Source organism: Olea europaea, chromosome 9 (genome assembly GCF_002742605.1).
Source record: "Olea europaea var. sylvestris chromosome 9, O_europaea_v1, whole genome shotgun sequence".
In the NCBI taxonomy this organism is placed as follows: Eukaryota; Viridiplantae; Streptophyta; class Magnoliopsida; order Lamiales; family Oleaceae; genus Olea; species Olea europaea.
The window spans coordinates 3,274,328-3,291,998 of NC_036245.1; the positions used below are offsets into that span (position 1 = coordinate 3,274,328).

General features: G+C 32.7%; 2 protein-coding genes across 2 annotated transcripts in view; one reads left to right on the top strand and one right to left on the bottom strand.

Moving 5' to 3' along the window:
* Window positions 1-882, top strand: part of LOC111399823 — a 6,835-nt gene extending 5,953 nt beyond the window's left edge. Inside the window, exon 7 of the mRNA XM_023027315.1 lies at window positions 832-882. Coding sequence (XP_022883083.1) covers window positions 832-882 — 51 coding nt within the window. The remainder of the gene's footprint in view (window positions 1-831) is intronic.
* Window positions 883-3,155: 2,273 nt separating this feature from the next.
* Window positions 3,156-12,067, bottom strand: LOC111399431 (putative dual specificity protein phosphatase DSP8). Its single transcript, XM_023026740.1, has 6 exons — window positions 11,430-12,067; window positions 5,410-5,532; window positions 4,114-4,207; window positions 3,934-4,016; window positions 3,745-3,834; window positions 3,156-3,633 (listed from the first exon to the last, which is right to left on the bottom strand). Exons 1-6 carry the CDS (start codon window positions 11,652-11,654, stop codon window positions 3,376-3,378), a joined length of 873 nt encoding a protein of 290 aa, XP_022882508.1. The 5' UTR covers window positions 11,655-12,067; the 3' UTR covers window positions 3,156-3,375.
* Window positions 12,068-17,671: the final 5,604 nt, after the last annotated feature.

Genomic DNA, 17,671 nt, shown 5'->3' on the forward strand with positions numbered 1-17,671 from the left:
TAAGACACTTAAATATCTTAGGAAGTATTGACAATATGTACTAACCTCTAGCTTAGTGTAAATGAAGATGAAAAGAATTATGGCATTTCTTCCATTTCAATAATTAGATGTTTAGTATGTTGAAATTTCATATCGGTTAATTATTCTCAAGGGTAATAACTTGGGCCTATGTCGTTAACTCATGCTTAATGTTCGAGAGAGTTTGTGTCCATCTTTTTAATTACAAAATTTCCTTCATGTTATCCAGAATTTGAACGCATGACCTCTGTCTTATGAAATTCAGCTTAAACCCTTGTTTGGCTCCATTAGAAATACATTTTTGAACAATAATATGTTGAAGAATGTGTGGTTAAAAAATAAGAAAAAGTTTTTAATTTACGTGTAATATTATTTTATTCAAAAAAATAGAGTTAGAAATAAGAAAGAAAAATGAATTTTTTGAATAATGGAGCCCAAGCAAGGGATAAATCTCTCATAAGACAAATGTCATGAATTTGAATCCTGGACAATGCGAAAGAAATCAGTGTGTAGTAAAAGTGTAGTTATGAATTAAGTCAATTAAAGACTAGAACATCGACCCAAATCACCACAGCAATGTAGTTACCTTATGATCAACAAAGAAAACAAAAGTGTGGGATCTCTTTAAAAGAGAATCATTTGATAATGTTATCTTTTCCTATTGATATTTGTGTAAGCCATCGAAGAAGAACTATTAGTAGATGGTATTCTTACATGATAAAAAGTTAGTGCTTTGACAAAGGTAAAATTGATAAAACCTCGTAAATTGTTGTTTTCTCCGTTTAATGTTCCGAAAATATATTACTGTATCAGGACACAGATCGATACATGCATGCAGGTTCAGATGCTACATGCAAACCATAGTTTACTTTTATAAATTAATTATTTTCTTACAAATTAATATTTTCCAGCTGCTACAGCTGATTTCTTGATCTACCCAATTGGTCAAGGAAGTTTTTCCGATGGTATGTCTCTAAGAATTTCTAGTCCTTTCAACTTCATGATTATATTTCATGCTAGTTTTTTGAGGTGATAAAGAAAAAGTTGCAGATTAATCATCCTTTCTGTCAATCCACAGAATCGTACATGAAATTTTTAAGACAGTGCTAATGTGTTTTTCGTTACTCTTAAAATCCCTTTACTGCTTTATTCTATTCCAGATGCTATATGTTTCTGCATAATAGGTTAAGAGAAGAGATATGCTTGACATTTCGAGAGAGAGAAAGTGAGGTGACGTGCATGGTGTTTTTTTTATCCTGGGACGTGCATGTATATATATATATATATGTAGGCAACTTCATAGAAGTTTCTTAAGGGAATAAAGCCGCCTCAACACAACAAGGAATCAGTTGATGTAGATAGATATTGTGTAGGGATTAAAATTTCAAAAAAACATTTTTTTTAAACCAAGAAACCCGACAAGAATAATCTTTATATCTTAAAACAACCAAAATCCCCCAAGTATTAAAATGATACGAGTTTAAATGACACATTCACTCGAGCAGCTAGATAGATCTGAACAAGGTAAGGAAAGAAATAAAGCGAAAGAAAAATCGAGCTTATAGGGGTGACAAATAAAAATTTCATACTGAATTGATATATTGAAAATAATAAAAAAAAATATATTCCACTAATGAAGGCTGGTAAAAAAATTTTAAAAAAATGTGGTTTTACGAATTTGATGCAATATAGGTTGATTCTAGGTCAAAGACTTCTCTACCTAAGATCAAGTCAATATGTGAAGGATTAGTGTGTGTCCAAACTGAATAATTATTTGTTAATCAAATCTTGCACCTTGAATGGTTTTATTAAAAAATAATTATATTTTTCAGAACTAAAAAAAGGTGATTTGTGTCATTTTGCTTCGATAAATATTGTGGGAAAATAAAGAAATTAAAGGCATGTTCGATAATGATTAAGAGAATTGATTTTTTAATCATTAAAGAGAGAAAAGAGGATTTCACCTGTAAGTGAATAAGTCAAAAATGACAGTTGAAATAGTAAAATAAGGGTCAAAAATTAATTTTTTTGGATGAAAAATTTCTACTAAACGAGTCATAAATGATGTAAGGTAGTAGCAAGGGAGAGTGCATAGAAGTGAAGAAAATGAAATGTCACTTTCCACATGCAATATAGAAAAGAAGAATTAATGAGTTGTCTTTATTCAATTCTTTCGCTTTATGGAAGATTTTTTATGCTTTTAAAAAGGAGATGAAGAGCTATGGAGGAATTATCAGATTTAGGGTTTTGTTAGTGCATTAGGGAATATCACATGGCCTAATCCACCTTTTTTGGATTCTTCAATAGAGGATACGATGTTTTTCAAAATATAAGTTATTTTGACCACATCAATCACAAAATATAAGTTATTTTTTTCAAAAATAATAATAATTTCAAGGTATATCGTTCCCTTCATATCCACCACGAAAACATGTTTACCCACTGAAAGCCCCTGTTTGGCCCCCATTCTCTTTCTCATTTTTTTCTCTATTTTATTTTCAATCATACAATTTTTCATAAAATAATATTATACGTAAATCAAAAACTTTTCATTCTTTTTCAACCACACATTTTTCAAAAAATATTATTTCAATCATTAAAATTTGAAAAGAATGGGGGCCAAACGAGAGCTAAGACTAGTAATTTTTATCTATATTTCTTAGAATGTGTTTTATTATTGTTCTCTGAGAAAGTGTAAAAAATAAAGGGCCATTAGCTGCTTTATCACAAATGCTACATAAAAGACGTATAGTCGCTGAACTATGAAAGTTACAGTATGATTACATAGTGAAACATTAGGTTCCTCTTCTCCTCTGTAATAAGTGATTATTTTCCATAAAAATAGATTATCTAGGCAATTAATAGTTTGTTCTAAGGTAAATTTACTATTTACTACTTCCATATCTAAAGTTTTTAAATTGATTATTTAATTAGAAATAATATTATTCATCACCAATGGTATTAGAGCACCAATTTAGCTTACATTTTATTAGTTCATTAAATGAGTCACGTGACTTTATATTTAAATGAATCTATCATTTAATATCATGTAATTGCCATCTAGACTGGTATTATATGCTTGTTTGATGCGCACAGCTCGACCAGATAGTACGGTAGAATGGTTTAAAATTTAAAGATATCTTCGTAATGTTGTAGAATCAGATAGCCCAATGCATATGAACAACAAAATCCCATGCATACACACACAAAACGAAGAGGAACTTATATACAACATTGAAGAAATCTTCAAAGTAATTCCGTCATTGTACCCTATAAATACATACAAGACTCTGGATACATAAACATGAATCATGCTCCTCTGTAAAATTCTAGCATCTCGGGAAAGGGTCGGATTTATCAGGCGCGTGCTTCTGTCATCTGCCTCGCAACAGATCCACAACCACCTGTAACTTTTAGAGAAGCGAAGAGGCAGGACAACCTAGCCATCATGGGCCTAGTCTTCGGCATTCTGGGCACAATTGCAAGCTCCTTACCAGAATCATCGTTACACGGGTTAGGATACCCTTCCAGATCAGCTTTAGTAATAATTACAGCATCTCCCGAGGGGCATATTAAACGAGACAATATCCGCTGCTTCTTATATTCTTGGACTGCCTGGAACTCAGATGAAGTCATGATCAAAAACATCGAAAACTACTCTTTATCCAGTAAACAAACAGGTTGTAATTTAGATAGATTCTAAATGGGTAGACATTCTATGCCCACCTTCCATTGGGAAGGAGCTAATAGGATCCTTGGTCTTCTAGAGCGAACATATTCAAACGCAGCAATGGGGCTCATATTCTTATATTCAACCTGTATATGATCTCAGATTACGAGTTGCGCTAAGCCAAAAATAGATGGAAGTGAAAATGCTGCATAAAGAAAAAGTCCTTTTCCGAAAGAGGAACTCACCAGATAGCAAAGCACAATGGTTGTGCTCCGTCCCCTCCCAGCTTTGCAGTGGACATATGTTGTTCGACCACTACAAGAATTCTCTGTACCCATAAAGAAAAGCAAATAGTTAAAGATGAAGTACCAGAACATCATAGTTTACAAATATAGCTCAAGACAACATGGACAAAGATCACATACCGTGGATAAAATCTACCGCTCGGTTGATATCCGCAAATGTAGGAGCAAAGAGATAATCCCTTGTCGGAATTACTAGATGGTCTATCTCATGAGCCTGGGAATAATAAAGAAAGAACGACGTGAAGGTAAAGTGAATAAAGAAACTAAATTGATCCTTTGTATTTGTTTTGATTGTGAAATATGTAATGCTTTTTCCAATGTACAAAAATTCAATTGTTCATGGAAACAAATGTAAGTACTCAAAGAGGACCATTCCTTGCCTATATAAGTGCTATCCATAACTCACAAATGGAACAAGGACGGCAAAATGCCCCTGCCCCATCCTTGACCTGGGGCACCAACAATATGGGTGAATCCCTCCCCAATTCAAGGCAAGGCATGGCATGGCTGGGAAGGGCATTTTTCCATCGCTAGAACAGAAAAGTATTTAATTATGTATCATTTGTACTTTTAAATTGTTTTGCACAACATCCACAGGATATGTCGCGGTAGAATGTATCATTTCTCCAAAGCACCACATTCACAACTACAACAAGAACCATCAGTACATAATCATCATTATTTATTATCCACTCAATTAACTTTTGAGATAAAGATAAGTAGAATGAAATTACAGAGCAATACTCACCCTTTCAACACACTAAAGGTAAGCAAAAATGATAGAGCTATATGGCTATAGATGCCTGGACATAGAAAATAAGAATAGCATGATTAAAACATACAGTGGTGTGCCAAAAGTAAATTAACTTGACAAAGCTTAATCAGTTGCGAATAGGTCAAAAATATGCCATCTAACAGATTGAGCTTAAAAGGCAAATTAACACACTCACAAACCAGTCTTTTCAGATATACGCTGCCCGATCATTCCTAAGAATCTACCAAGAGGCATGCATTTAGATCATAAGTTGATGCCAGAAACCACAGTATAAAGACGTGAATAAAAATTTAAAAATAATAATAATAATTCTGATACCAAGCTTCAGCTGAAACTAAATTAATCAGTCATATACGAAAAATACACCACGTTTTGTGCACCACATTCACACATCATTTTTGCATACATTCAATAAACATCAATAGCATCAAAACTTATTATTATAAGAACCATAACAAAAGAACATGGATTTACAGAGAGCAGATACCAACTATAGCGAAGACCATCCGTGGTGATAAATACTGACAAAATTTTGGGAGGAGAAAAATTCAGTTTTAACCCAGAAAATAATCGTAGTTGATACTTGATGATATCCAACACCAGGAAGAGAAAACAACGTCATATATCTAATAACCACTTACGTGGTACAAAGATGTCGATACCAAAGTTTCATAGGGCTCATTAAGAGTAATCACACCTCCAACTCCAAGCTGCTTCAGCCGAGGCACATCCTTTGGAAATGGAACAGCTCCCAACAAAAGAAACTGCATAAACATAATGAATTCAACATATTAAGAATCCATTCTTCATTAAAACTTACTGTAGAAATGAGAAGCAATCAAACCCTTTTCCTCACATCTATAGCATAGTCCAGCAAACAAGGTTATAACCAGATTAAGAAGCATATCCAAATATCCACTATAAACTCAACTTGTACTTACTTGCAAGATCCAAAAATAATTCCACAGTATATTAATCCTTTTCAAATTATAGATCAAAAGTGGTAGCTTTGTTAAGACGATATGTTAAATTTACTTGACATCCACAGTGGGTGCCACTGAGTTTGACAATGAGGGTGTGTCATATTAATACTAAAAAAAATTGTTTTTTCTTTGTTTTTTTTCAAAACATTTCTTCCACAAGCAGTTGTTTGAGTTCAACATATTCAAAGGACAATCTAATTTATGTTAACCTCACCCCTTTCACCTTGAAAGAAATGTGTTTACAAGTTTTCCTTTCTGTGCTTAAAAAAAATAAAATGCATTTACGTTTTTCCACCATCCACTAAATCGCAACTTAGATGAGTGAAATTTGATTCCAGGAAAGTATATCACATGCTAATAGGCTTACTATTCTGCCTTCCATACTATATTGATGTTCTTGCAAACAACTGACACTCACAGAAAACATAAAAAATTAAAAATTCCCTATTAATAAGTGTAGTATAAAAAAGAGTTAATTGTTCCAATGGTCACTAAACTTATGTATATGTCTTCAATTGCTCACTAAAGTTTAAGATGTTGAGTTTTGACCACTAAACTTTGAAAAGCGTTGGTTGTTACTAACTGGTATAACATCTGCTTGAAACCTCTTAACGAAATTGGTGACGTGATTAACGGAATGCACATGGGGCATCTCGTCACATCATTAAAACATTGAGATGGTCGAATTTTGATACCTATACTTTGGAAAACGTTTTCAATTGCTCACTAAACTTTTAAAAATGTCTTTCATTGCTCACTGAACTCTAAGGTAGTCACTTTGAAAAATGTCTTCTGTTGCTTACAATAATTTGGATTCAATTAAAATTCGTTGTTAAATTTTGGATTTAATTTAATTCTAACGACAAATCTAACCCTGTTCGAAAGAAATTAAACTTAAATTTTTATCAAACTCAAAGTCAATAATTAATTTTAACCACATATTTCATAGGATCTATGATGAAACTTTAATCTTGATTGTATATTGATAAATAAGTTACAATACAGCAATAATTTTTTACAGAAGAATCATATGTTCTATATATACAAAGATTGCACAAAACTATTATAGAAAGGCAATATTGTTTTAGGGAAGCTAGCTAGAATTGTGGTCATGAGATTGGTGACTGATGCAGGGCTTAATTTTTGTGATTGACTGGTTGTTATACCTTTCAATCTCGCCTAATTATCTTTATTATGATCTATTGCTTGATTTGTGGCATGATATTTGATACGCCCCCACAAGATAAGGTTGCCATCCGCAAGTCCAATCGTGGTTCTTAGTTGGTCCGTTTGTTGCTTTGACAATGGATTTGTGAGAAGATCTGCAAGCTGATCTTAGGTATTTACATGATGAACTTGTAGCATATCTTTTAGAACTATATCTCTAACAAAATGCAAATCTATTTGAATATGCTTCATCCAGGAATGTTGGACAAGGTTAACGCTGAGTTGGGTTGTACCCAAGTTGCCATAAAGCAATTTTGGTGGGGAAGAAATGTTTAAGCTAAGCTCCTAAAACAGCGACAATAATCAAATGGTTTCTGATGTTGCAGTTGCAAGAGCTCTATACTTCGCTTCAGTAGATGATCTTGCAATGGCTCGTTGTTTTTTGAGCTCCAAGAGGTTAGATTTTGACCGAGAAAGCATATGCAGGCAGATGTAGAACTTCCATCATCATAGTTCTCGGCCCAATCAACATCGGCATAGGTGGTTATGGTTGAGCTTGAGCCTTTACGTATGTGAATGCCATGATAAATTGTTTATTTCAAGTATCTTAGGAGTCTCTTTGTAGCTAAACAATGCATGGCAGTGGGTTTATGCATAAATTGGGAAAGTTTGTTCACTGCAAAGGATATGTCCGGCCGTGTAAGAGAGAGGTACTGAAGTGCACCTATGACACTCCTAAACCCAGTGCTGTCCATAGCTGAAGTGTCATCAATGAGTGTAAGAGCCATTGTTGTGGATAGTGGAGTGGACACTTCTTTTGCATCGAGGATGTTTGCCTTTGCGAGAATGTTATGAATGTATTTATGCTGGGACTGGAATAAACCCGTTGTAGTAGGAATAACTTCCATGCCTCGAAAAAAATGAAGTTGCCCCACGTCTTTCAAAGAAAAAGAAGCTCCAAGTTTAGCAATTATTGAGGAGACAAAAACTTTGTCACTTCCAGTAATAACCAAATCATCAACATAGACCAGCAGGAAGCATAAAACAAAGGCTGATTTGTAAATGAACAATGAGATGTCTACTTTTGAATTGACAAAACCAAATTCCAAAATCTTTTCTTTTAGAGTCAAGTACCATTCCCTTGGAGCTTGTTTGAGACCGTAGATGGTCTTTTGTAACCTACAAACGTGGTTAGGTTTTGCTAAATCTTTGAAGCCCGGTGGTTGAAGCATATACACTGTTTCATGCAATTTTCCATGTAAGAAAGCAATGTTGACATCTAGCTGTCTCAAGGTCCAACCTTGCATCACAGCAATGGTCAGAACTGTTCTAATGGTGGCTGGTTTTACAATCGAACTGAAAGTTTCCTTGTAATCCAACCCAGATCGTTGATTAAAACATTTGGCAACCAAGCTAGCTTTAAAACGATCAACGGACCTATCAAATTTTCTTTTCACCCTGAATACCCATTTGCAACCTACTGGTTTGCAGTGAGGTGGGGGGGGGGGGAACTAATTCCCATGTGTTGGTGTCTCATTAGAGCTGTGAGCTCATCAGACATGGCACCAGTACATCTCGCGGCTTCAATAAACCTCTAGGAAACAGAAGTCCTAATGGGCCGAAAGACATCAATCGACCCAACTACGGAGGGAAGCCCACAGGTTAGCGCCGTCATCAGCCAAAGTGTCAATGGTGTGACCAATTGGGCCATATTGCCTGACAGTGTCCGAAAGTCCATTTTTTGGAGCCCACTGCCAGCTCTGTTTGAACCACCCATCAAAAGGACAACAAATGGTTAATTAATTCTGCTGCATCTCATAATATTACGGGTGATTTGGTGAATTTATCCATTCACACGAAATATGATGGCACAGATGAAGTTGTAATCGGTGATCGTTCAGGATTGCGTGTCTTACATATTGGTTCTTTGGTATTTCATTCCCCAACATGCACCTTCAAATTAAATGATACCCTTTGTGTTCCAAGCATTCGTAAAAATTTAGTTTCTGTCCATCATTTTTCTACCTAAAACCATGTTTTTCTTGAATTTCACCCATCTTACTGTCTTGGCAAGGATCAGATCACAGGGGCGTACTTCTCAAAGGTGCATGTGAAAATGGTGTGTACACACTTTTGGAGTCATTGGTGGACTCATCATCAAAAAGGTTGCAAATGTGCATGAGAGGATGTCGATTGATGGGTGGCACAAGCTACTTGGACACCCATCTTCAAAAATTGTCAATTATCTTGTTAATGCTTTTTCTCTTCCAGTAAAAAAAGAACGTCAAGTGTCAAATCTTTGTACTTCTTGCTCTATCAATAAAGCGCATCAACAACCTTTCCATTCAACTATTCTTCAAAGTCATGCTCCTCTTGATCTCATTTACACCCATGTTTGGGCTCCTTCGCATATTGTTCGTCTCGATGGTTCACACTACTACTTAATTTTGGTTGATCATTTTACCAAATATATATGGTTTTATCCTATGACAACCAAATCAAATATACGTAGCACAGTTCCTCAATTTAAGCATCTTGTCGAAAATCGTTTTGAAACAAAAATAAAAAGTGCTTATTCCAACCACGATGGTGAGTTTGTGACTCTTAAAATTACTTTTCTATTCATGGAATTAGTCACCATACCACCGCTCCTCACACTCCCCAACAAAATGGGGTTGCTGAGCGCTGTCATCACTATCTTGTGAAATGGGACTTACTCTTTTAAAAGATGCCTCTCCCCCACTCCTTTTAGCCTCACACATTTCAAACCGTTGTTTACCTCATTAATCGACAACCAACTCCTCTTTTACAGAATAAATCTCCTTTGAAAAATTGTTCAATCGACCGCCAAATTATCTTAAATTGAGCAAATTTCGTTACTTATGTTTTCTCCTAACCCGGAATCATAAACTCCAACCCAAATCAAGTCCTTGTATCTTTTTGGCAGCCTTATCTTGTGAGGGCGTATCAAAGATTATACCACAAATCAAGCAACAGATCATAACAAAGATAATTAGGCGAGATTCAAGGGTGTAACAACCAGTCAATCACAAAAATCAAGCCCTACATTAGTCATCAATCTCACGGCCACAATTCTAGCTAGCTTCCCTAGAACAATAATGCCTTCCTAGAATAATTTTGCAATCTTAGTATATATAGAGCATATAATTCTTCTGTATAAAATCATTGCTTGTTGTATTGTAATTCATTTTATTAATATACAGTCAAGATTAAAGTTCCATCATGGTATCAGAGCCTATGAAGCTCCAACGAGCAATTCGACCCTATCAAGACTCAATAAATGAGCATACAGATTTCAAAATTGATCTGCTCAAACGAGCTATCATCTTGAGAAGGCATGTTAAGAGATAAAATCTCACATCGAATAAAAATGGTATTATAAACCAACTTATAAGACTTTGAGCTACTCCTCTTAATAAGGTTGATCTTTTAAAATGGAACCCCAAGTCATAACAACCTACAACTTTTCAACCATACATTTTATCAACTTTTATCAAAATTTATTAAAAATATTATTTTAATCCTCACCAAACAAGGGCTTATTGTGTGTTTTGTTGTAGACTTCAAATATTAAAATTTAGTTTTAATTTAATTTTAATAAAAAATTATTTCTTTGCAAAATTCAAATATCATGATAGATAAGACTTGCAAAACTGTGCAAAGAAAGTGACTATTAATTGCAATGAAACACATAATAAATTCGTTATCAAAATTAAATTAAATCTAAAATTTAATATTTGAATTTTACAATGAAACACACAACAGTTAGAATTAAATTAAATTCAAATTTCAATTAAATCCAAAATTATTGTGAGGAATAAAAGACGTTTTTCAAAGTTTAGTAGCTAAAATTCGACCATCTCAAAGTGTAGTGGCCAAAATTCAACCACCTCAAAGTTCGATAGGCAACAGAAGACGTTTTTCAAAGTTTATGGAGCAATTGGAGACATTTTTCAAAGTTTAGTGACTAAAATTCGACCATCTAAAAATTTAGTAAGCAATAAAAGACGTTTGCTAAATTTAGGGAGCAATCGAAGACATTTTCCAAAATTTAGTAACCAAAATTCGATCATCTCAAATTAAACAGCATGATGAGACACCAGGTGTGCATTACGTCAACCACATCATCAATTCCACTTCAGGTTTTAAACAAATTCCATTAAAGGTTTTAAACAGATACTATGAGTTACGTTCAAACGTATTTTAAAGTTTAGTGGTCAAAACTCGACCACTAAAACTTCAGTAATTGAAGACGTGGACAAAAGTTCAATGACTATTGGAACAATTAACTCTATAAAAAAGACTCGAACACTTTTCTCCTCGTAGGATTACTGAACTTTATTCAACTGCTCAACATTTTGCCCAGCATGCAACAAAATAACAAAACGAATAAAAAAGAAAATCTCAAAAAATGAAATAACAAATTAACAGAGAAGCCCTGATGAATATAGTAAATTATCAAACATAACAAAGTACTAGCATCCCTATACCTGATCGATCTGATCCCACCATCTGAACTCAGCTTGGATCTTATTGCGAAAGACGTTATACAAAAGGGTCGGGTAAAACAAGATCCGTGCCCCTGCTCCGACTAGAGCTCTTTTGGCATCCACCCGAACTGTGATCAACCTTCTTTCTTGATCATCATCACTGTTATTACTCCTATTGGTATCAACACTACTATCGATCGGTTCATCCAGTTGTTCAATCTTCATCGCAATCAATATTAATAATCCCAAAAAACACAAAATCCAACTGAACTGTTTTGATTAAGTCAAACCAACTAACATTTTGGGGAAAATGAAATGAAAAACCTAGTTGATACAAACTATGTCCCAAGCCCTGAAATTTCCATGGGATATTGTCTAAACTGAATCGATCTTTGTCATAATTGGTAAGATAATTAATTATATTTGGGCGATTAGAAAAATTAAAGTGAAATGGATAATTGGGTGCAAAAAAGTTATGAAATTCGAGGGAACTTGCGATCATCGAGAGTGGATTGTATCATAGTGGCAATATTTTGGGGAGAAAATTGAGGATTTTCGGAGTGAAATAATGAACAGAAACGCAAGATTGATGAAATGGGAAGGCCAACGGAATAAAAAGTCAAATACTGATCTTTTCTTTTTTGATATTTTTTTTCCCCTATATTGTGTGTGAGATTTATGTTGAGTGTATTTGGCTAAGCTTTAAATTTTTATTATAAGTAAATATTAAATAATAAATATTTAGCTCTTATATTGATCAAATCTTTAAAGGAGAATCTACAAAAATGTCTAATTTCATACTTGTCGATTGAAAAGTGTCTATTTTGATAATTCTTGCAAAAATAAGCAAATTTGGTACCAAATTATCTATTATACCCTTAGCCACCATTTGATTGGTAATTTATTTCCATGGAAAATGAAATTTGGATGGCATTTTTCAACTTTGGTGTGTTTGATTGGGATTTATTTTCTATGGAATAGGAATTCTTAGATTTCTTGGGAATTGCATTTTTCTTGTTTTTTTTATTTTTTGGCAATAAAGATAAATTCTAAGAATTATTGTAAAAAATATTTCTCTTTAATTGACAATTTTTATTTAAAACAAAGTTAAACGAACACCAAAAAATAGATGATTTTCTTATATATATATATTGGTAAAGAAAATAAATTTCATCACAAATACCAGTAAATTCAATCCCTTTAATTGATAATTTTCATGTAAAATAATATCAAACAAACATCAAAAAATACTTATTTCAACATTTTTCACGTGAAAAATTATACCAATCAAACACAATAATTTACAATTTTTAGAAAAACAATTTTTAGGTAATTCAATTCCCTGAAATTCGTTTTCTTTTCACCCAAATTCCATCTTTACAATCAAATGGACCCTTAGTGAAAAATAAAGCAATTTTTTTTAAAATTTGTCGCGGATATCAAAAAGAACAAGTAGCTTCCATGAGAAGCTCCATTAATGTTAGCTAATTATCTAAGGGTCCGTTTGATTGAAAAAATGGAATTGAATTGAATTGAAAACAAATTTCAGGAAATTGAATTGCCTAAAAATTGTTTTCCTAATAATTGTAAATTATTGTGTTTGATTATGATAATTTTTCATATGAAAAATGTTGAAATAAAAGTGTTTTTTTTATTTTCGTTGGTTTTGTTTTACATGAAAATTATTAATTAAAGGGATAAATTTTATTGATATTGGAATGAAATTTGTTCCATTGTCAACACACAAAAAAACAAAAATTTCAAGAAAATCATCTTTCTTTTGGTGTTCGTTTGGTTTTGTTTTACATGAAAATTGTCATTTAAAGAGAAATAATTTTTTACAATAATTCTTATAATTTGTTTCCATTGCCAAAAAAAAAAAAAAAAAAAAAAAGTGCTACGGTAATGGTGAGAATTGGAATTATAGGAAAAGATGGAAATTAACTTAAGTGGCATAAAATGTGGAATTCGAATTCTAGGAAAAATTTTGTCAATCAAACAACAAAAAATTGGAAAGATGGAATTTGATTTCCATTTTCCATGGAATTGGGGTGCAATCAAATATAGCCTAAGGGATTCATTTGTTCCATTATTTATTAAGTCGTTTTTAATTCCTTCTCCAAAAAAAAATAATAAAAAAAATATAAAAAGATACTATTCAAAACTACATGTTTTTTTAGATTTTAAGGCCACCAATCAAGGCTAGGTATTGACCAATGATTTTCGAAAAAATGAAGAAGGTGGAGTTGAAAAGTCATTAATACTAAAAAAATAATTATATACTTCCAATTTATAAGAAAATTATATAATTTCGTTTCGAGAAATTTAATTTCGTCCAAATTTAAGAGTTGATTAAGTTATCCACAATTCTCAGTAGAATGTAATTTTTCTTTGAAATCTGGTTTTTGTTAATAAGAGTGTCTCGATGGGACTCTATTTTTAAATAGCATATTTAACAATTTAAAGAGTAAAAAAATTTTAAGTACTCTACACTAGTCCATGCGACAATTTGTACATTTTGTTTAAGTTGATTAAATACACATTTTATCTACACATTTGGTCCTTGTTGATAGAAATTAAAATCAAGATTTTAATTCAATTCAAAGTCAACAATTAGTTTTAATCACACATTTTATGACATGCATAACTTTTGAATAACACATTTCATCAATTTCTATTAAAATATATATAATATATTAGAAAATTTATTTTAATACCTACTAAATAGGGACTTGATTTACAATTATTATTCTCTTATTATTCACAATTATATAGGACACTAAATTATAAGCACTTAAAAACAATCCAAGACATCCTCAAGATTGGAAATGGTAATGTAAATTAAAATCAAATTAAACTATAATGATTCTTTTTAGACAAATAAAATTATAATGACGCAATTAAAATTTTGATAAAATTATAGGGATCACAAATTGAATTTACCCGAAAAGAGAAACAACCCACCCTGTCTTTGCCTCCATGGCACCCCACGCCATCTATGCTTGTGGTCGTCTCGTCTCCCCATGTGTCAATCTTTGATATTCGTGTGCGAAGTGACAGATGGTTAACGTAGTCAAATACTCGTTTAGTCAAATGGATATTCAAGAATATTCGAACTTGAATTAGATAAAATCTAGCATTATTTAGAGCTGATTGGGAGTGAATTTAAAAATTAATTTTTTGACCATTAGGAAAAAAGTGGGGTTTATCTGTGAGAGAAAAAGTCAAATATGACGACTGAAATAGTGAAATAACAGTCAAAAAATCAATTTTTTGAGTGAAAAAATGGGGCCCAAACAGGCCCTTAGAAAGTCAAAGAATGGGAAAAAATTTTGATGCAATCAAAAAGGATAAATTAATACGATTGTGTGTGTTTGTATGTATATATATATATATATATACCAACTTTCACGGGGTGCCTTTCTTCTTGGCACAGAAAGGGACACCGTGCGGCAGTAGTCTGCTCCGCTAGACTACCTTCCGCCTTTTCTCGGTCGCGTCGGGACGAAAGAAAATTTGATTGCAATTTTGTAGAAAGCTTACAATTGAAAATTTGAATACATTGAAAGTAAATTGAACATTGATTGCTGAAAACTGAACATTACAATTGATGAAAGCAGAAAATTACAAATGCTGGTGCAGGGGGCGGACACCAGTGAGCTTGAAAGATTTTTGAATGACTAATACCCCCTATAATAGCATTCTGAACAAAAACCCAAGTGACGGGAGTAGACGTTTAAAAGACGAGGAATCATACTAATCTTTTACCAATATCAGAGCTATTTTACAATTAAAATAACTATTACAATGAAACGAAAATTACAACTCAAACTTGAAGTAATATTTACAATGTGCGGCCGAAGTTGGGCAAACTGCGGCTGCGATAGTGTCAAGGGGCTAAGTAAAGCTGCGGTCCTTGACATATATATACACACATGATATGATGAGATATGATCAAGTTAAAAATTTTCTTCAATAAGAAAATTTTTTTTACTCTCTTTTTGACAACTCATTGATAGATAAACCATTATATAATTTCATGATGCACAAGTAGCATTATTAAAATTAACAATAACAAAAAAAATCATCAAGTATCTGTTGATTCTTCATAAAAATAAGAAATAAGTCAAAATCAAGACTTGTTGATTCACGTACGAATGTCTAGAATTAATTTTTGATCAATAAATCATTAAATTGTTGATCCTATAGAATAAGGACTTGAATCGAAAGAATTGAAAATCGCCCAACTTACGGGAGATTGGATGCGAAAAAGTTACAAAATTCAAGGGAACTTACGATCATCGAGAGTGGACTGTATCATAGTGCAAGTATTTTGGGGGGGAAAACTGAGGATTTTGGGAGTGGGATTATGAAAAGAAATGTAAGATTGATGAATGGACAAGGCCAAGGGAATCGAAAGTCAAATACTGCCTTTCCCTTCCATTTTTTATTTTTCCTATGTTTTGCGTAATTAGGTGTAGGTATGGGCTTTGTCGATTTTTTACCCAATCCAAACTCAATCCAACATAATCAGTTTAATCTAAAATCAAATGAACCCAATTCATTCATGTTTTTAACCCAACCTAGCCCAACCCAATCAAGTTATGGTCGGGTTGGATTGGTCGGTTTAAACATTAAAAATCATAAAAATATGCTTGATAATAAAAACTCGTCAACCACAACGTTTCAACCATAAACAAAAACTTGTAAGCATGCATAAAGGAAAATGAATATATTATACAAATTTTCATCTCACTTGAAGGAAAAAAATAAGCCTGAAACCTACATTTGCAAAACATAAATGAATAATCAACTTAAAATTTAAAGTTAAGAGTGCCAAAATGAATAAAAGTCGGCGATTAGCGTCAAACCTAAATGCAAATAGAGTTGGCGAGGATCGACGGACTCGAACAAGAGAGAATGAGAAAGGGAAACATTTAGCTTTAGGGATAAAGAGAAAGACGAAGTATGAGAGAAATGATAAAACTTTGTAGACTAGGGCTGTAAGGTTTCAACTTTTTAATTTTTATATTTGTTTTAAATTTTTTTTCAATTTTTAAAATAGCGCGTTGGGTTAGGCGGGTGTTATTGATTTTGATGGATCAACCCATAACCCAACCCAACCCAATCCATTTTCTTCTAAAAAAACCCAACCGCAACAGAATTTTTAGAAAAGCCAACCCAAATAGGTCGGTTTCTGCCCACCCCCAGTTATGTGTGTGTTTTGTGTTGATTGTGTTTGGCTAAACTTTAAAATTTTACTTATAAGTAAACAATAAATATTTAGCTCTTTTATTGATCAATCTTTAAATTGGATAAGTTGCTTTTTTGCAACAAAATTGGTTAATTTAGTACAATTAACTCTGTTACTTTAAAATTAAATTATATCAACTTGTTTTCAAAATAAAAAGTACATAATTTTATAGTGATAAACTTAGCCAAACATGGTTAATCTTCAAAAGAATAATTTCCTCAGTTATCTCAATTATACTCGTTAAAGTTAGGAGGACTTCTTTTTGAAAAATTACTGCTAAGGTCTTCAATGTTTATAAAATAAAGCAAGTACATCTCCACAAACAATTTTAAGATCACTTTTTATCCAAATAAATAAATAAAAGATAAGAGAGAAGAAAAAAGAGTGTGTGAATATATTATCACCTTAATGTGTGAGGGTCATTATTATATAAATTTTTGCCATTATGTCCCATTGATGCAAACTCAACACGTCTCTACTTCATATCCTACGAAAGTGTTAATGTACCAGAAGAATACAATTTTTATTAAAAAAAGAAAAAAAGGAAAAATCACCTACCCCCTTCCTACCCTATTGTTCAATCACAAGAACCCCACCGATCACATCCAGGTCTTTTTTCTTTTTTTGTTCCCACCTATACTCTTCTCCCATTCATGTTCTCCACCACCACCAAGCAAATGACGACACTTCAATAGGGCTTGAGCAATTGCCATTGCAATCAACAATGTTGGAGGAGTTAATAGTTGAGTTGGCATTCTAGGAACATCCACTCAGAATGAGAGTTTGTATTTAGCCCTTATTTGAGTCCAATTATTGTAAGAAAATTAATTATGAAATAGTGATTTTTTGGAAAATGTGTGGATAAAAAATAAGGAATTTTTTTTAATTTACATGTAAAATTATTTTATTGATGAACGTATGGTTAAAAATGAGTTTTTGAAAAAATGAAAGCCAAACATAAGCTTAATGGCTATGAACTACACTAGTC